This window comes from Corvus cornix, chromosome 17 (genome assembly GCF_000738735.6).
Source record: "Corvus cornix cornix isolate S_Up_H32 chromosome 17, ASM73873v5, whole genome shotgun sequence".
Lineage (NCBI taxonomy): Eukaryota > Metazoa > Chordata > Aves > Passeriformes > Corvidae > Corvus > Corvus cornix.
The window spans coordinates 4,665,160-4,680,674 of NC_046346.1; the positions used below are offsets into that span (position 1 = coordinate 4,665,160).

The 15,515-nt window shown below is 52.3% G+C and overlaps 1 protein-coding gene across 1 annotated transcript; it reads left to right on the top strand.

The window, feature by feature from the left end:
• The first annotated feature begins 2,847 nt into the window (after window positions 1–2,847).
• On the top strand, window positions 2,848–15,515 carry FAM78A (family with sequence similarity 78 member A). Its single transcript, XM_010397747.4, has 2 exons — window positions 2,848–3,836; window positions 11,115–15,515. The coding sequence occupies exons 1-2, from the start codon at window positions 3,574–3,576 to the stop codon at window positions 11,641–11,643; spliced, it is 792 nt and encodes a 263-aa protein (XP_010396049.2). The 5' UTR covers window positions 2,848–3,573; the 3' UTR covers window positions 11,644–15,515.

A 15,515-nucleotide genomic window follows, 5' to 3' on the forward strand; every position in this document is an offset into this window, starting at 1 on the left:
GGCCACAATTCCCTGCACAGCCCTGGCCACACGCGGTGTCAGTGGCCAGCATGGCCAGGCAAACCACGCTGGAATGTGGGTGGGACAGGAGTGACAGCCCCATCCCCTTTCTCTGCAATTCACTGGCAGTGTTGGTGCATCCCAGCCTCTGGCAGCAGCTGGCCGAGAAGCAGCACTTGCAACCAAAGTGTATCCAGCAAACCTGCAGAGTTCCTGGGTGGGATTCTTCTAGGGACAAAAAAGAAAGCTTGGCCAAAATAAAATATAATATCCTGCAGTATTTACAGCATGCAGTCTCTGGTGGGCTAGTGAGGGGAGAGCCTGTCCTTTATAAACCTGGAAAACATGCTGGAAAGACACGGAGGCACAGTGCAGGCCATGATGCCAGGGGGAGTGGCTGCAGGAATGGAGCATGGCCGGGCTACAAGGAGACATAGTCAGGTTCATCAAATGAGCAGCAGAAGGAAACACAACTCACAGCATCACCAGCCACTCCTAATTCTTATTTATCACAGCCTGGCCTCGCATATCCAGCAATGCCATCAGAGAGAACCACGAGCTCAGGCACAGGAGCCCTTCTGCACATGGCCTAAAGCAGCCGCTCTGGGATGGGATGTGCTAATGCTTTAATCACTCACAGCAGCGGGATGGAAACGGGCATGACCAAAACCCAACGAAAACTCCAGCTGAAGATGAAAAGCTGATTTAATTAGAATGAGATAATGCAATTTCCTAGTTGACCAGAGCACCAGAGACAGCCAAGTTGAAGCAAGACCTGGCTGAAGCTTCAGTGAAACTAGAGTCGTAGAATATGCAGTTTCACCAGACTCATGATGCTCTGGGAAACTGTGACAAGCTTGTTTGAAAAGTGTGAAAGAGTCTTGGAAATGTCAAAGGATTTCAGCACCTTCTGGAGGCTGCTGGATATTTCATTTGGAAGATGCTAATTTCAGTCTTCCTTGTACTACATGATAGTAAGTGGCTTGTAACTTGAGCACGTTCTTAGTGTTTCTCTGTCACAGGACTAGTGTCTAACTTGTGCCTTTCACAGCAACTGGGAAGTTTAAAATAAATACTTTTCAATGCTTTGAGAAACACACAAGGAGGAAAAACATGACAATATACGGTGGTTTTTCTACCTGCTGTGGGTGGAAAGGAGCAAATCTGCCTCCCCTCCTCCTGTGACATTCACTTGTTAGGATCACCTGGCAGCTCCGGTCTGTCCTACCTGCTAAGGGCTAATCCAGCCTGCTGAGAGTGCCAGGTGGGAAGGACTAAAAGACATTTACAGCAGCTCTGCGCTGCTGTGCCACACCACAAGCAGCACCGGCAAAGAGATTTTTACCTCTCATTTCACCAAGTTTCCCATTTAGAAACAAGTGACAGAGGACACACCCACCAAATGCCCAATGTCCATCAGCTATTGCTGAAAAGCCAAACAATTTCACCTCACCTGGTGCTCAGATCCTCAGCCAGCTGAGGACCAGCAGGCAGCATTACTCCTAAAACTGCCTGTAATAGAAGTTTACAACTTTCCCACAGGCCACTGCTGCCTCAGACGCTTCTCACTCCCTGTTCCAGCTGCTCCTCAGTCCCACTGCTGCTATGGAGAGCTTTACATTATTCGTTGCTGGAATCACATCCAACCTGGGGCTACAGGTTCTGCAAATAAGGAGACCATCCCCTCTGGTGCCCTTTGGTTGGTACCAAATCTACCCAGCAGGCTCCAGCCGGGAGAGGAAAATCTTAATCCAAAACCCCAAGAAAAAACACATTGCAGCTAAATTAAAAAATAATAATAATAAGGGGGGGCGGGGGGGGGGGAGGCGTTTCTAAAATAAAAAACTACATTACCCACAATTCACGGACGTGTGGGAGGAAATGCTGGTTTTTTGCAAAGGAGGTTTAGCTTCAACAGCTGCAGTTTAAAAGCGAAATACAGGGGGAGGGATGGGACTGGCAGAAGGAGGGAGGACAGGGCGGCGGGGGGCGCGGGGGGGCCCGGACCCGCAGCCGGTGCCGCTGGGGCCGCGGGAGCCACGGGAGCCACGGGAGCCACGGGCATGCGGCGCTCCCTGCCCGGGCAGCCGGCGGCAGCGGCCGCGCACGCCCGGGGGCAGCGAGGGGCTGCGAGGGAGTTTCTGCAAAGTTTGACCCCGTTGCCTTTTTGATGCTGCGGCGGCGAGCGGAGCGGGAGCCCCCCGCGCCCCCCCACTCCCCCGGCGAGGCTGAGACCCGGGGCCGGCGCCGTCCCCGGGTGCGTGAATGTATTGCGGGAGAGGAAGCCTGCGGCAGCCGGGAGGCGGAGGCACCGACCCTGCTCCGCTCACCTCCCCGGGCAGCCAGCAAAGAGGCGAAGGGAAAAAAAAAACCCAGCGAGAGAAGGAGCCTTCCCCCCGCCCCGCGCCGCTGCTCGCCCCCGCAGCGCAGGAGCCGGGGCTCGGCGGCGCGGCCGGGGCTCGGCGCGGCTCCCCGGGATGCTGTGACGCCCTGCGGGGCCCACGCGTGTGCGGGGCAGCCCCGCCGCCCGCCCATGAGCCCCGCCGGCTGAGCCACAGCCGGCTCGCCCGGGAGCGGCGGCAGCAGCGGCGGCAGGAGGAGGAGGAGGAGGAGAGGAGGAGGAAGATCGGACACCCCTGCGGAGAGCTGCTCGCCGAGGAGGAGGAGGAGGAGGAGGAGGAAGGGGAGCGGCGGGGACGGCGCCCCCCGGGCCGGTGCGTGCCGGGGGATGTCACGGGCGGCGGTTCCGCGGCGCTGAGCGGGCGCGGAGCGGCGCGGCCCCGGCGGGCGCGGGGGAGGCTCCATCGCCGCCTGCCCCGCTGCGCTCCCGGAGCCGCCGGCCCCACCGGCACCGCGGTCGGTTCCCTCTGCGTCCGGCTATTTCTAAGGGGAAGAAAAAAAAAAAAAAATTAATCCCCAAAGCCCAGACATCGCTGGCAGAGGAGCCTCCAGAATCGGAGATTTGGCGACTTTTTGCATTTTCCAGCCGTCGTTTCTTTCTGTTATTATTGTAATTTTGCGCGAAAGGAAGTTATGAACAACTGCAAGTCAGGAAGTGGAAATCCACACCGGTTGTGACAAGCTGGAGCTAAAAACTATTTCATTATTTATATAGATGTGTCTATCAACATTCTGCTTTTCATCCAAAGAATAAAGGGAAATACCGGCTGGTCCTATGTTTGACGGTGAATGACAGACTGCATCTGAGCAAAAGAAAGGACTAAATATATCAGCTAAGAACACCACCGTTATTTATTGAACTCAAGAGACTTTTTTTTAACCCAAAGACTGTTTGAGCAAGAGATTTAATGGGTCATTAAAAGGGGAAAAAAATTTAAAGGCCCTTTTGCTTCTGAAGCGCAGCTAACCTCAAAAATAGAAGCAGTACTTGTAAGACAGATATTCAAATTAAGGCTTTACATGATGAATTTTCTATCCTATGGATATCAGTTTTGAAATTACAAACCAAGAAGATCTGTAATTGATCTAGCACCAGATAATTTCAATGCCTAATATTCCCCAGGATTGCTGGAGTACCCTAGGAGCTGCGTCAGACTGTACTCGGGGTATGCCATGGGCTGTATTCAGAGTATTAGCTGCAAATCCAAAGTTTTCCGGGAAAGTATTTCGGTGATTGAAGTCAAAGCCTCCATTGATCCCATTCCCACCAGCATTGACGAGTCCTCCAGCGTGGTCCTGCGCTACCGGACCCCTCACTTCCGAGCCTCTGCACAAGTGTTGGTGCCCCCTCTTCCCAAGAAGGAGACCTGGATCGTGGGCTGGATCCAGGCTTGCAGCCACATGGAATTTTACAATCACTACGGGGAACAGGGAATGTAAGTATTTCCAAGAGCGCGTGCGGTGCGTTTGCCTAGAGGGAAGAGGGAGCGGGAGGACCGTGGCCTGCTTGGGAAATAGTGGATTAAGCCAAAAATTATAATCCATATTTGAAAACCCAGCCCCTCTGAAACTTAACAGGACTTTCTCGTGTGATTAAAATACAGGAGAGCTTGTCCCTGCCCTTTTAAAGGAGTAGTGGGAATTTGCCCAAGCCCCAGCAAAACCCCACTTGTTCTGGTAGGAACCCAAAAGCAACAGTATTTCACAACAGCTTTTGGGCTGCACAGGGGATCCTGAAACCCTGGGGGCAGCCCTGCCATGACAGGCACCCCTGCTTTGATACGTGTTTGACACGAGTGGTTCTCCTGACCTCCAGCTCCTCTTGCCTGCATCCCTCCCCATCCCAAAACTGCGCATTGAGGAGCCCCAGGGAGAACCAAGGGCTGCCACTTGTGGCACGGAGCCGTCCCTGGAGTGCTGTGCTGCTGCTGCTGCAGTGAGCTGTGGCTGGGAGCTCAGTAGCCCACCAGCTTTGGGAGCACATTTAACGTCACGGGAGGAATCCTGCTTGCTTTGCCCACGGTAGCAGGCAGCCCACAGGGAAAGCACAAGCTGGATTTAACCCATTGGTAATTAAACTATCTGCATCACCTTGGAGCAGGGCGCAAATTTCACGTTACCCTCCTTATGGGTAATGTGAAAGGGAATATATAGGTATATGTGAGAGGTGGGAGGAATCCAGGGGCTGTTTGCACACCAAAAATCCCCACGTTACTGGTCAGACAGTCATAGTGAGACAGGAATGAGTCAAATCAGAATGTCACCTCCCTGCCGGGAAAAGTCATCTCTCCCCAGTCCCCCACCAGATTGTTCTCCAAACATTGCAGGCTTTGGCCCACAGCTAAGGCAGCCCCAGCACCTGATCCCCAAATGCCTGCACAGAACAGCAATTCTGCAACTCACGGTGCTGGGCAGCACCAGGTGCAGCCTCCTGGCGCAGCAGAAATGTGTCTGTCCAGCCACGGGGACAGAACCTGACCGCAGAGCCAGTGCTGGCAGATGGGTCAGTGGCTGGAGGTGCTGATGCTGCCCAGCCTCTGGGGGTGAGGGAGGAAGGACGGGAAGGTCAGGTCTGAGCAATCCTCTCCCTGCTCATCCTGAGTGCTCCGAGTCAGGGGGATGCTGGCTCAGCCCCTGAGGGTCAGTCTGGGCGGCTTAAAAAATCCCTGAATGAGGAGTGCTGAGGGAGGAGGGGGACACGGGGGGCTGGGGAGCAGGACAAGCTCTGACTTAATGCAGCGCCTTCCTGACGGCCTGAATATCTGCACGCACAGCCCGGCCCTCCTTCCCTCCCCGCTGCCTCTAAGCCCCGCCGAGGACACGGGTTCAGCAGCTCGGCATCACACGGATAGGCTGCAAGATGTGGACCAGAGGGAAGGGCACGGGAGGAGCAGCCCGAAGCGACAGGCTGCCTCCCCTCCTGTCCCCGTGTCGCCTCTCTGCTCAAGCAGAAAGTGCCTTGAGAAGCGAACTGGCACCTGGCAAACACCAGCAGTGCAGACCGGCTGATCCTGATTTTAAATGTACTTACAGCAGGCCCGAAATCTGTAGGCTTTTTGGCTCCGAAAGCATCTTTAGCAAGGACAATTTGTTGCTCAGATGTTCCCAATTCCAGGCCTTTGGGATTTGCATGTGTAATTCTCAGGCTCATTTAGGAATCCTGTCTTTAGTGACCAGCTGCAAAGGAAAATAGAAAAGTGCACTTTATATAAATACAGCTCAGATGCACCGAAATAGAGAGGACTGGGCACAGAGTGATGCTGCCTGTGCTGCTGTGGGCTGCAAACCTCTGTGTGGCCTTTTATTTCCCTGCACCTGAGTTTCCCTGTGCTTAAAATGAGGACTTGGTACAGTCTGCCTTGCTGGAATGTTTTGGGACAAAAAACCAAAAAAGGAGTATCTAGTAGCTGCTGCTGTAAACAGGTAGAATTAAACACTGCAGTTATGTATGAGAGCTTTTAGCCAGAAAATCATGGAAACAAAGATTTTTCCCTAGGAGGTTCATTGACATTTAACTGATACCAAAAAAAAAAAGTTACCCAAACACAAGCAGGAATTGGTCTGTTCCTGCACTCTCTTTCTATAGACTCATTGCCATCTGAAGGCTATAAATAAAGGCATTTAGGAGGAAAGGCCTCTTCAATGCCATTGAAACATGGGCTTGGAAGACCTTTACAGAGAGAGAGAGGACACAAACCTAAGAGAAAGGATGGGCCAGGGCTTTAGCTGGTGTAACTGGATGTAATCCCACTGACCTCCACAGAGCTGCATCAATAGATGCCAACAGAGTCCCAACTTTCCATGATTCGGGAGAGGCTACTGCCACATCCATGTTTTTAATCCCTGTGGTGACTGGCAAACAAAAAACTCCAAATAATCAAAAATCAGTCAGCCAACTGAAGCACCAATACTTACAGCAGGCTTTGGATTAATTTTTCACTCCTCTGCTGGGAAGTTGTTAGCTGTGCATAAGCTGGCCATTACATTGAGGATGGAAACAGCTGAGAAATACTGGAGCAGATGGAGCTGTGCATAATGCTGCTATAGGGATGGGAGCTACGGAGGGGATAATTTAGACACGCACGTTTAAAGTGGCACTGACAATTTGGGGGCTAAATGCAGCATTTTTAAATGTAAAGGGAAAGAATTAAAGCTCAGATAACCCATAAATGCTGGCATTACTTTACATGTGAGTCAGTAGATGCTGCAGGGAACATTAAGACCCCCAGGATGAGGAGGTGGATGTGCTCTCTGACCCCTCTCTGTGCAGGACTGGGGCAAACTCCTGTTCACCCCGTGGCTGGTATTGCTGGTCCTCCCATGCAGGATTTTACCCTTGTCCTTAGAGAACGATGCTGCTTTGCAGAGGGAGACATCAGGATCAGGCCAGAGCCGTGACCTGTGCAGGAGCAGTTGGACCAGGTCCCTGCTGGCATCTCCCGGGGTGGGTGCTGGATTCTGCACCTGTGTCAGCGGCTGGGCCATGCTGGAATGGCATTATCCAGCTCCTTCATCTCCATGGAGATGTGCAAGAAGCGGTGCAGATGGAGATACGCAAAAGAGAGAGATAAATAAATTGGAGTTGGAATATGATCAGGCAAGAATCTGGAGAAGTTTCATGTGGATGTTTCTCCCCCTGGAAGGCCCAGTGGAGCACTTGCATCATTACACCATCACTTCATCTTACCAGGCATCTCTCCCTGGTGAGATTAAATCTTCCATGCCCTGCAGCAGGGACACAATGAACTCAACTTGTCAAGAGAATAAACCCCCAGTCCCCAGGAGGGAGGACAAAATCAAAATTCACCAAAAAACTCACAAGGGTATCTCTTCCAAAGGAAGTGAAGGGAGGTCAGTTCACTGTGGGAATTTACCCCTCAAGGGATTTAGAGGAAAAGGCTTTGCTGCCCTGGAATGGCCCCTGGCTCTCACCTGTGCTGTGAGCACCCAGCATAGCCCAGTTACACAGGCTGTCCAGTCGGACTTGAGTCTGCTCCCCTAAACCAGCAGAAATTGTTCCCTTTTTCCTAATGCCAGTTTTGTGCTAGTTTTACTCCCTGACCCAGCCATCAAACGCTGCTGCTGGTTCAAGAGATGCAGGAACACGCAGCTGGAGGGTGGGAGGAAGAGGGACCACAACAGCACAGCTCTGTCAGCTGGGGAACAGCATCTTAAATTTCCTTCCTGTTCTTCCTTCTAACCCTGCCTTGACTTGCCTGACGTGCTGGAGTAGGTGAGAGAGGCACTGTAAAGGAGAATTTAAAATTAAGCAGTTCTGGCTATCAGGTTTTCTTTCTCTCAGTGAGTCCCCAGTGCAGGCCAGTGGTGGAGGGAGGCAGGAGCAGAGATGTGAAATGCCTGAGTTTTACTGCACCCACACATGGCCCTGGTCCCTGCACCAAGCAGGGGCTGTGTCCCAGAGGGGCTGCTCTTATTTAGGGAGCTGCTGGAGAGGAAGGTGTTGGAAAGCACAAGGTTATGCAAGTCCATCTGGCCTGTGACTAATTAGGAGCTGGCTTTAAGCAATTAGAGCTGAGGATGCAATAGTACCTGGTGCCTGTCTGAAAAGGTTAACTGGATGTATCCACACTGCTGGCTGCCCAGGGCTGGAGGCTGCTGTGCTGGGTTTGCTGTCACTGCCCTGGTGGGTGCTGTGGGACAGACATCTGGGAGCTCAGGATGAGCTGGGGGATTCGTTCCATGTGATAGAACAGGAAAAAAGTGTCTGAATGAGGACTGGGAAGCTAAAACCTACATAAAGCTGCTTGGCTGTCAGCAGCAGGGCTCCGGTTGTACCACAAGAAATAGCTCAAAGTTCCTTCTGGTAGCAAGAAGACATTTGTTAAGAGAGGTTTCTTGGCAGCTCCAGTCTCTGGCAATGCCCAAACTGACTCTGGAGGTTTCAGAAGAGGCAGAAACAGGCTTGTCACTGTTATAAGCCAGAACCTACTGATCTTGGAGCTGATCAGTGAATCCACGAAACCAGATAGCTTGGTTTCTTTTCATGCCTCTTTCCTGCTATTGTCAGCAAAGTGTTTACTGGGCACTTTCTGGTCTCTCCTTGGCTCGACACTACCAGAGAAAGATGCTGATGCAGCCAAAGATCATTCCACAGCATTCTTTCCAAAATCATCCAGTTGTTGGCATATTATTCAACGTGGACATGCTCTGCAAGCAGAGGCTGCCAGCCTGGCTGGCACAGAGGCTTTGCTGTAGCACCAGGCAAGGGGCAACCGCCAGCAGCAACCACCATGCAGCCTCTGCTCCGCTCATGGATCATCACGAGGCCTCGTTTTTCTGCTCATTCCAAGCTGTGCAGCTCAGGCATGATTGTTTTGAAACCCTGGGGTTAACCACACTGGCTAGAATTAGGCACAGCGTGCTCTGTGATGAAACACAGGCTGGTTTCTCCTTCCGTGTTCCTGCCCACGCCTTTCCTCAAGCTGGGTGCCCTCCTGGACCACCCTGAGCCCAGCCATGCTCATCTTTCTCCTGGGATGCTGCAGGCTCTGCAGGCACCATCCTGCTTTCAGCATCCTGCCCAGGCCCCAGACACAGCTCCACCTTTGTGCTCTTGCTTAAACCCTGGGCAAATCCATACTGACCTGGGGCACTGGGAATGAAGATGGGGACAAGCAGGTCTTAGAGGACTGAGCATACTCTACCAGATTCTCCTGCCATTCACCCACCAGCTCTGATCTGATTTAGCTGGAGCAGCCCAGGAGGATTATCACCCTCTGTAGCATCTCAGCTCCCTCTAGTTTGGCACCTCTGTACCTGCAGAGATGCTGTGGCTGCACCACTCCTGTCACCTCAGAGTCAACCTCTGGGACACTGTCACATCTCATCCCTGGGTGACAGCCAAGCTGAGGACTGGCCACTGTCTGAATGGAAAGTAATCCTAAACCAGCTCCTGAAAGGGAGAGAAGAGCCCCCAGATGGGGTTTCAGAGCTGGGTTATGCAGTGGGAAGGGGTGGGGGCTGCAGAGCGCGACCTCCACTCATCCATCAGCGAGGGCTGGGTCACCCAACATCCCCAGAGCCTTCTGGAGCCTTCCCGGGGCCTTCCCCTGCTCAGCTCCGCCTGAAGGGCGCGAGGGGTGGGGAGCCAGGATGACTCCGGTTTGCAGAGCAGAGTGTATAAACATCTCTGCAGTGCACAAGGGTCCTGGCAGGACTGCTCAGGGATCTCCTTTTGGCTGCCTTCACTAAAAATTTTCTTCCAGGGAAAGGACTCCCTCTGCCTGCTGGCGATGAGCTCGGGAGGAAGGGATTGCTGCAGCTGCGGTGCCGTAGCGGACAGCAGCCTGTAAATCTGTGCAGGGAGATGTTGTGCTTGCATAACCCCTGCTCCTGCGGCTCAGAGCATCCCTGCATCCCCCGGTCCTGACGCTCCCAGCATCCCTGCAGCCCCCGGGGCACCCCACGTCCTGTCTTGCACTTCATCTCCCACTGGGGAGGTGTTTGCCAGGACCCCCTGCTTGCATAGAAAAAATATAAATGAGACCTTTAAATCCCCCACGGTATCCTCTAGCCAGAGCCAGACACAGCTAAGTGCTGAACGATCCAGCGGGTACAAACATGGAGGCACTTCACGGTCATTAACTAATTAACAGTCAAAACAGCCTTATGAGACAGTCACATCAGTCCTGGCCAGAGCAGCTCATCCCAAAGCTGTGTAAGAGCCAGCCAGGCCAACGAGTACCCCCAGCCACAGCCTCCTCTGCAATCAAGGGGCTATTTTAAGCTGCAGCACCAGACTTATGAAAGGCTTGGACAGTCACCCTGTCCCTGACGAGCCTCAGGGCGTCCCCTCTGTGTCTCTCCAAGATAAATAATTTCCCATGTCCCAGCCTGCAGCAGGGAGCCACAAGGCTTGGGGGACTGGAGCACAGCCAGTCCCATGGCGGGGTCAGGTGCAAACGCCACTGCTGCTGCCACCCAGTCCCTTCTGCCACCTTGATGGCTGGGACATCATCCCTGGGTGGTGGGGAGTGCTGATTCATGAGCAAGAGGGAGAAGGTACATGAGAGCCACCTCTGCCAGCCTGGTTTGTGAAAGACTGTCCTTAGAACAGCTGGTGTGCACTGCGCAAGTGATCTGTGGTTGTGCTGTCTCCGAGCAAACATCCAACCCTTCTTTTGAGACATTTACTGCAGTTTCCTTCTATTGGCAAATCTAATCTTAAAAATTAAATTAGAATTTAATGAAAAAACCCACTCCAAGTTGTGCATCAGCAGTACAAGGTGACAGGGAACTGTTTTCACTTACATTCTTGCTAGAAACACTGACCTTTCTGTCCCTCTCGCAGGTGACCGGCGTGGGCAGTTTCACCAGCAGCTCGACCTCGGGCTCTCTGATTACTGTAACACCATCCCCAGCCCAGAGCCTGCTGTACAGCCCTCAAGCTGGGTCCTTCCAAGGGCTGGAGGAGGATGGGTTACACTTACAGTGCCAGGCAGACAGCGGGGAGGGACAGTGGCTCATCCAGAGAGAAATTTAGGGGATGAATGGATTGAGAGCAAGCCTGACGAGAAGGATGCTTTTAATGGCAGGGATGAGCTCTTTGAGCAGGATGGCACGAAGGGCACAAATTCCAGTAAAAGCAGGAGAGGGAATGCATCCACAGCTCTTCTGTCTCCTGTCTAAAGTCTGGCATGTTTCTAAACTAATTAATTAATGCATTGTCCATAATTTGCTATTGATCATGGCAGGTCAAGTTGGGAGCTTCCAGATCTACTGGATGGTAAAATCCAGGCCATCAGTGACTCAGATGGAGTGAACTATCCCTGGTATGGGAACACCACAGAAACCTGCACCATCGTGGGTCCCACCAAGAAGGAGTCCAAGTTCAACATCAGCATGAACGACAACTTCTACCCGAGCGTGACGTGGGCGGTGCCCGTCAGCGAGAGCAACGTGGCCAAGCTCACGAGCATCCACCGGGATCAGAGCTTCACCACCTGGCTGGTGGCAACCAACACGGCCACCAATGAGATGGTGACCTTGCAGACTATCAAATGGCGCATGAGGCTGGGCATCGAGGTGAACCCCAGCAGGCCCCTGGGGCAGCGTGCCAAGCTGCAGGAGCCCTCTGCTCAAGAGCAGCCCCAGGTCCTTAGCAAGAATGAGCCAATACCACCCAGTGCCCTTGTCAAACCCAATGCCAATGATGCTCAGGTACTCATGTGGAGGCCAAAGGATGGACCACCACTTGTGGTGATACCCCCAAAACATCGATAATACACACCTGGCGTCCCGGCACCGGAAGGGAGAAAACGAAACCCGAAGCAAAACAATCACTTAGGTATTAGGATACACACGTATAATCTGAGCAAAATCAAAATGCACTTTTTATTCATTCAACAAATGCAACCATTCTACCTTCTCCCATTGGGACGGATTTCACTGTGCTAAAGCTAAAGAGGAGACCTTGGACTGGGTCTGTCTCATCACTGGATTCCTAAGGGAAGAAACTAACACTGATGTCTATCCTATAGCTTTTTTTTTCTTCCCTACTTTAGTTCCCGTTTGAACTTCAGTCTCATTAGCTTGTCCAGAACTGCCCAGAACAATAAGAACATTTTATTTGGGATTTTAAGAATTATTTTTTTTTTCTTTTTGGTTGAGAACGAAACAAGGTCCTGGAGCAAAAAGTTGACTATTTAAGATAAGGTATTTTTTTTTAAGCTGTAAGGTTCTGAGTTGCAAATCCAAGTCATGCGGCCTTATGTAGACTTTGCTTTGCATTGCCAAACTTTTGCCTTAAAGCTATGTTTGAAAAAAACCAACAACAACACCGCCAGGCAGAATGTCCTTTCTACAGAATTTTGGAGAAAAAGTTTTGGAACAAGGAATAGATTGTCAGCATGGGCTGATGGATGAAAAGGGCATGAAATTGGAAGAAGCCAGAAAATCTTCCTCTTTTCAAAACCTGGAACAAGGAAGCACGGAAATAATCTCAGTTTCAAAGCAATGCAAATAACAAACCTGCTGTCGGGTGGCTCTTGAGGGGGAGCTCCCAGGCCATCTCCCTGCTTTGCAGGAGGGGTGGGAAGCTCCTCGTTGCTGTTCACCCGTGGTGATTGCAGCCTCCCGTTAGCAGTTTAATATGGAATAACCTCACAGCTGGAATTGTGGCCCTGGGAGTCAACACCAATGGGGGGGGATGTCCCACTGGGTTTGTCTTTAGGACACACAGTTGTTTTCCCAGCTAGCCCACAGTCCCACCTTCTCATGGGTAAGAGCCAAGGGCTCGTGTGCCTGCTGTTGTTGGGTGAAGCCCTGTTGCCCCATTTGCCCGTGAAATCCCAATGATGGTGCTGTACGAAGAGCAGGATGTAAAAAGGATCCTTCTGAGGCCACTGGAGACACACAGGTGTCAGTGAGGGCAGATCTTACCTACCGAGTCTACCCAGCAAGATCTGTAGGTCAGGAGCAGCCGCGTCTGGAAGTAACAGCACCCATTCCCGGCAAACACAGCAGCGACAGCTGTGGAAAACTCTTCCTTCTGGGGTAATGAATCACATTGGGATCAGTAGATAATTTTCTTGCCAATGACCTCACAATCTACCTGACTGTCAGGAATGAGGTACAGACAGGACCTTGACACCGTCCCTGTCTGTCATGGCACAAACATCCATTGTAGCAAAGGGTAATGCACGAGAAGGTGCAGGCAGGGCAACACCTGAGCCTTGGGTGTGGATCCTCAATGAGGAAAGAGCATTTGGAGGAGGAGGTGAAATCTGTAGGTTTTAATGAGGACCAGATGGCTTCTGAGATAACCAGATGCTCTTCTGCAGAGGAGGGTGAAGCAGAAGAGCCGTTTGAATGGGAGGGTTTGAAGGCAGAGGAAGTTCTGTGGTAGAGGTGGCATCTGGAGGCCAGGGCACAGGATGGGGAGTGGAGGATCTGCCCTGCTCCAGCACGTGGCCCGAGGCAGATCACTTCCCTCTGCAGCTCCTTCCCCCAGAAAACATTTCTTCCTCTGTTAACGACTTGCCTCAAGAGCTGGCGCTAAGGAGAGTTCTGCATGCCAGGTACAAGTCTGGCCCTGCTGAGCTGGTCTGAACAGGTCTCACAACCCCACACACGCTGCTCAAAAGGCTCTCCCCTTGGAGAGGCACCAATTAGCTGCTATTCCCATCCTCATCTTCCACACGGGACGTTACCAGCAAGAAATTCTCCTTCCTCACTTCCCCACAGCCACACCACCTCCTTTGGCAACAGGTTCAACATCAGCCCCTGCCCAGGGAACGCACGCCCAGAAGTTGTGTCCCCCACCAAGACAGCCTCAAACCAGCAAACAAGGATCCTGGGGCCCTGCAGCCATTCCCCTGTCTCCAGGGGAGCCCAACCTCCTCCATCCACCGGCTTTCAGAGATGCTCAGCCATGGAGCTGCTCCTTTCCACGGGCAGAGCTCCGAGGTGGAGGTCCAGCTTGCAAATGACTGGACTGGATCAAACCCAAATCCACGAGCCAAAGGGTGCCTAAATCTCGGCTTTGGGACTATAAAGGATGAAGCTAGGGAGACTTGGACTTGCACAGTCACTCTCTATGTTAAACTCCGTTTTCTTATCTGGATTCAGATCCAACTATAGCTCTACTGGCACAGCCCTTTGGGACTTGTCTGTATTTTCTCCGAGGCAATACATGCAGAAGAGGACAAATGGTGAGCTGTGGGTGAATAGCTGATCATGCTCTCATGCATCTCGGCTGCTGCTGAGTCCCATGGGTGGGAGCAGAAGGGGGATTTGTGTCTGGTATTCACTTTGTCTCCAGGTGCTGAGTACTTACAGTTCTCACTGATGTCAGCATGGGTCAAAGGAATTGGACCCAGTTGTCTTAATTAGCTGCACGAAGGAATTCCAAGGAAAGATTTCTTCTCAGTCACCAAAAACCACATTCAGGGAACACCTATGTCCTTTTCCACTTAGCTTTGTGTTGGACTTAGTCTCCCAGTGCATTAAGTAAATCTGGTTCCTCCTATTCCCTCTACCTGGTGGACTGGATACATCCATGCAATTTGATAGTAACCTCCTGGCTAATTTGTCCTGTTGCACTGAACGGACCCAGCTAAGCAGTAAATACAAAATTCAAATTTCATGTTGGGGTCGGCTTTGCATGGACTCCTCCCTTCCCAAAGAATGCCTTTATCCCGTGCCTAGGTCGGAAATGTGCCCCTTCACCTCCATTTGCATCACCAGACATGGCATAGAAAGTGATGCTGCCTCTTTTGAGATTTCATGCGTTGCGATTGAAAGTGATGTTTTTTCAATGCTGCTTCATTACAAAACTGATGGGGACAGATTGTCTATAACAGGAAGGATGGCTGGAAGTAACAGGGGCTCTAGACACCACTGTTGCTATGGCTGGTTACTGGCCATGTGGTTAGAACAGGGATTGACAGGGTCCCAGTGGGGACTTAAATGTCTGGGGACCCAGGGCAGAGTGGTAAATGAGCAGAGGTAAATCAAGCTTCTCCGGCAGCTTTTTGCAGAACCAGGAATACACAAAGGATACGCTGGGAAGGTGTTGGGGCACCGACACGGGATACACGGATGAGCGTGAGCGTGTCTCTGCCTCACCCTTCCCATCAGCGATGCTCTCAGCTCTTTATAGACCCGGATCCCCACAGGGGCTCAGAGTGCAGCCTGGCCATCCCCGTCAAAGCCCCGTCGTGGCCCAGGGTGGGAAGCAGCCCTGGCCCAGAGCCTCACCTGCACCCAGGGCCGGGCAGGGGCTGCCGAGCACAGCCAAGGCACCGAGCGGGCCGCGGACCTCGTGGCTCTCCTTCCCTACCCTTGACACCGAGATGAGCGTGGGAAGAGAGGGGCAGCCCCTCGGGGAGCCAGTGCAGACCCTCAGCAGCCCTGGGGAGGGGTAGAGACCTGCCGAGCCGGCGCCAGGCGGGGTCCAGCCCGGGGGGAAGGCGAGGGCACCGCCGTCCCTCCTGCCCTGGCTCCCGGCGCAGCAATAAGAATCGTCCTTGGTCTTGCAGAGATACTGTGAAAACAAAACCAAGATGTACCGAGTCTGGACACTTACAGAGATGTAAAAAACAAAACCCTGCTTTTATAACAGACAGAGAAATAAAGTGAAGTTTTCAAACGCG

Excerpts from the sequence above, each read along its gene's own strand:
- FAM78A (XM_010397747.4), top strand. The coding sequence starts at position 3,574 with ATGGGCTGTATTCAGAGTATTAGCTGCAAATCCAAAGTTTTCCGGGAA. Across the intron at positions 3,837-11,114 it reads CACTACGGGGAACAGGGAAT|GTCAAGTTGGGAGCTTCCAG; the intron begins GTAAGTATTTCC and ends TGATCATGGCAG.